Source organism: Podarcis muralis, chromosome 13, assembly GCF_964188315.1.
Source record: "Podarcis muralis chromosome 13, rPodMur119.hap1.1, whole genome shotgun sequence".
Lineage (NCBI taxonomy): Eukaryota > Metazoa > Chordata > Lepidosauria > Squamata > Lacertidae > Podarcis > Podarcis muralis.
Window position 1 is genome coordinate 32,781,978 of NC_135667.1, and position 2,875 is coordinate 32,784,852.

Consider the following 2,875-nt stretch of genomic DNA (forward strand, 5'->3'; position numbering starts at 1 on the left):
GATTGGCTGCAGGAAGTTCCTGCAGCTAATCAGAAACCGTGGAAGCCCCGTCGGATGTTTGGCTTCCAAAAATAGTTTGCAAACCGGAACACTCACTTCCAGGTTTGCGGCGTTCAGGAGCCAAAATGTTCAAGAACTAAGCTGTTCAAAAAACAAGGTACAACTGTATGTGAAAATGGTTAGCCAGACCAATTAAGTTCCTTTGAAAGTGCCGTAAACCTTCTAATGTGCATGCTTTTAAACATTATAGTCTTGCACCCGTAAATTATTATTCAGCTATGTTATCATTCCTATGCTATAATATTTTTATTAGCAGATGATAGCTACATATGCGGTATTTTAATGCAAATTCACATTCAGATCAATCTAATATTTGAAATTCTGTACAAATTCCAAATTATGATTTACTGGTCAAGTGTATCTTATATCTGTGTATTCATGAGTAGATCTACATTCTTTCCTGTGTTTCAACAGCTCAATATGTGTTCAGGGCTATTTAATTCTCTTAATATCGGCATCTGGGCTGGATTTTCTCTTCCTTGACCTGTGAGAATCTCGTGCCCTTAGGAAACAAGCTTGTGGGGACCTGGGGCTCCTGAGAAAGAATAGGTTTGAAAACCCTGCTTAAGTTAGGATTGGCTCTCCAAAGAGATGCAGCCTCGGAAATTGTGTTTCTCTATAACCCTTAAACAAGTGCACCCACACAAACATGGTGGGATTAATACAGCAGCTGGATTTGTCTATTTTTAAACGCAGAACCATGTTTTGAAGCGGCAGCTGTTCTTGATTTTGTAATCCTACCATGACACACCTAGCGTGGCCCTCATTATATCTGTCATTATAGAACCTTGTGCCATAATAAGCCCTGATGAAGAATGTGGAAGTTGGGGTGAGGGGAGAAGCAAGCAGGCAGCAGAAAAAATGTCAGAACGGGACAGTTGTGAGAAGAAGCCTTTGAAACATCCCAAGAAGCAAGCAAAGGAAACAGATGAAGAAGACAAAGCTTTCAAGTGAAAACAGGAGGAGGAGCAGAACTAACTGGATGAGTTGAAGGCAAAAGCTGCTGGCAAAGGCCCACTTATTGGAGGTGGGATTAGGAAATCTGGTAAGAAGGAGCAGATTTGATGAGACTTTGTGACAAGAAAAGCATTCGTTCTCATTGGTTGCTGGGCAGTAGGGTGGATTTCCAAGCTGATGTGGTGGAAAACATTAATTTGAGCACCTTTGTGCGTTTCGTTCATACAAAATAAATAGTGCTTTTTTTGTTAAAAAAAGAATGTGGAAGTTCCCAAGAATAGGGAGGGAGATTTAAGATCGTGATAAGGGCCTTGTTGTGATCTTCATCAGATATAAAGGGACCGTCCAGACTGGTGTTTTATTGTGGGTGCATTCCGCAACATGTTCTTGTCACAATAATAGCGTGTTAGGTAAAGGGACCCCTGACCATTAGGTCCAGTTGCGGACAACTCTGGGGTTGCGGCGCTCATCTCGCTTTATTGGCCGAGGGAGCCAGCGTACAGCTTCCGGGTGATGTGGCCAGCATGACTAAGCCGCTTCTGGCAAACCAGAGCAGCGCACGGCAACGCCGTTTACCTTCCCACCAGAGCGGTACCTATTTATCTACTTGTACTTTGACGTGCTTTCGAACTGCTAGGTGGGCAGGAGCTGGGAATGAGCAACGGGAGCTCACCCCGTCACGGGGATTCGAACCACTGACCTTCCGATTGGCAAGCCCTAGGCTCTGTGGTTTAACCCACAGCCCCGGTGGATTTATTCTGCTTCAGTTTCGAGATGCTTCCCCAATGCTACCACCCTGTGCCCAGCTGCCATCTTTCATCCGAACCTACCTCACAGGGTTGTTGCAAGGATAAAAGTGATGGAGGGGACCATTTACATTAATTTAAACATAACTTTCTGTTCATTCGTTATTTAGTTGTTTTCTGAAAGATGTTTGTCAGCTACGTTTGAGTCTGAAAAGAAAAATGGAAAACATGGTTTTAAATAAATAACTCTCTCTCTCTCTCTCTCTCTCTCTCTCTCTGTGTGTGTGTGTGTGTGTGTGTGTGTGTGTACACACACACACACACACAAACTTTCTTTCTAAATATAGTCCATGCCTGGCAGGTTGCAGCAGCCAGATGTGTCAATATAAGCTGTTGGTATCTCGATTAGTCTGAACTTTTTCTGACCCTTCTGAGGCTAGAAGGGTTGCTGACAATCAAATGAGTGCAATGCAATCAGGAGGGTTAGATCTCTGTGCTCAATAAATGAATTAAACACACACACACACACACACACACACACACACACACACACCATCCAGATTCAGCCACACATGTAAGGCTGCCTGCAATCCTATGCACACTTCCCTAGAAGCAAATCCTGATCCAAGTGCATTGACTTTTGAACCGCCCTTCATTATGTGATCAGGATTTCAGGACGGTTTACAAAAGACTTGTTAGAAGACCATCATTTAACATGCCATTTAAGCAAAACATTAAAAACAAGAAGACAACAAAACTGAAATTTAAAACGAAACCAACACGCTTGTAAGCACAGTGGCAGTCAAAAATTGCCCTTGGACCGGAACAATTTCTTCCCAAAGCATGTGTGAACATGTCACGTGACCTCAGCTCAGTAATGGAGATGGTGTTGGCGTTTGGTACATATGTTGCAGTGGTTTGCAGAAAGAACGAGTCTCGTAAGACACATATATGCTGTGGGGGTGCAAAGATCTGCCCAGTGCCCCCAAATTTAATTTAGCCACCTCCAAATTAACTTTCACTGAGCTTTTTTGGGAGGGGGGAAGCCAAAGTTCTTGACCTCGCTCACCTGTAACAACGACACAGAGGGAAAAACTGTTTTTCTTTCCTGA

At 43.4% G+C, this 2,875-nt stretch overlaps 1 protein-coding gene across 1 annotated transcript; it reads left to right on the forward strand.

The window, feature by feature from the left end:
* The first annotated feature begins 786 nt into the window (after nucleotides 1-786).
* LOC114581494 (translation machinery-associated protein 7-like) lies at nucleotides 787-1,526 on the forward strand. Its single transcript, XM_077916691.1, is given in 1 exon segment — nucleotides 787-1,526. A coding segment is annotated over 1 exon segment (204 nt). The 5' UTR covers nucleotides 787-921; the 3' UTR covers nucleotides 1,126-1,526.
* Nucleotides 1,527-2,875: the final 1,349 nt, after the last annotated feature.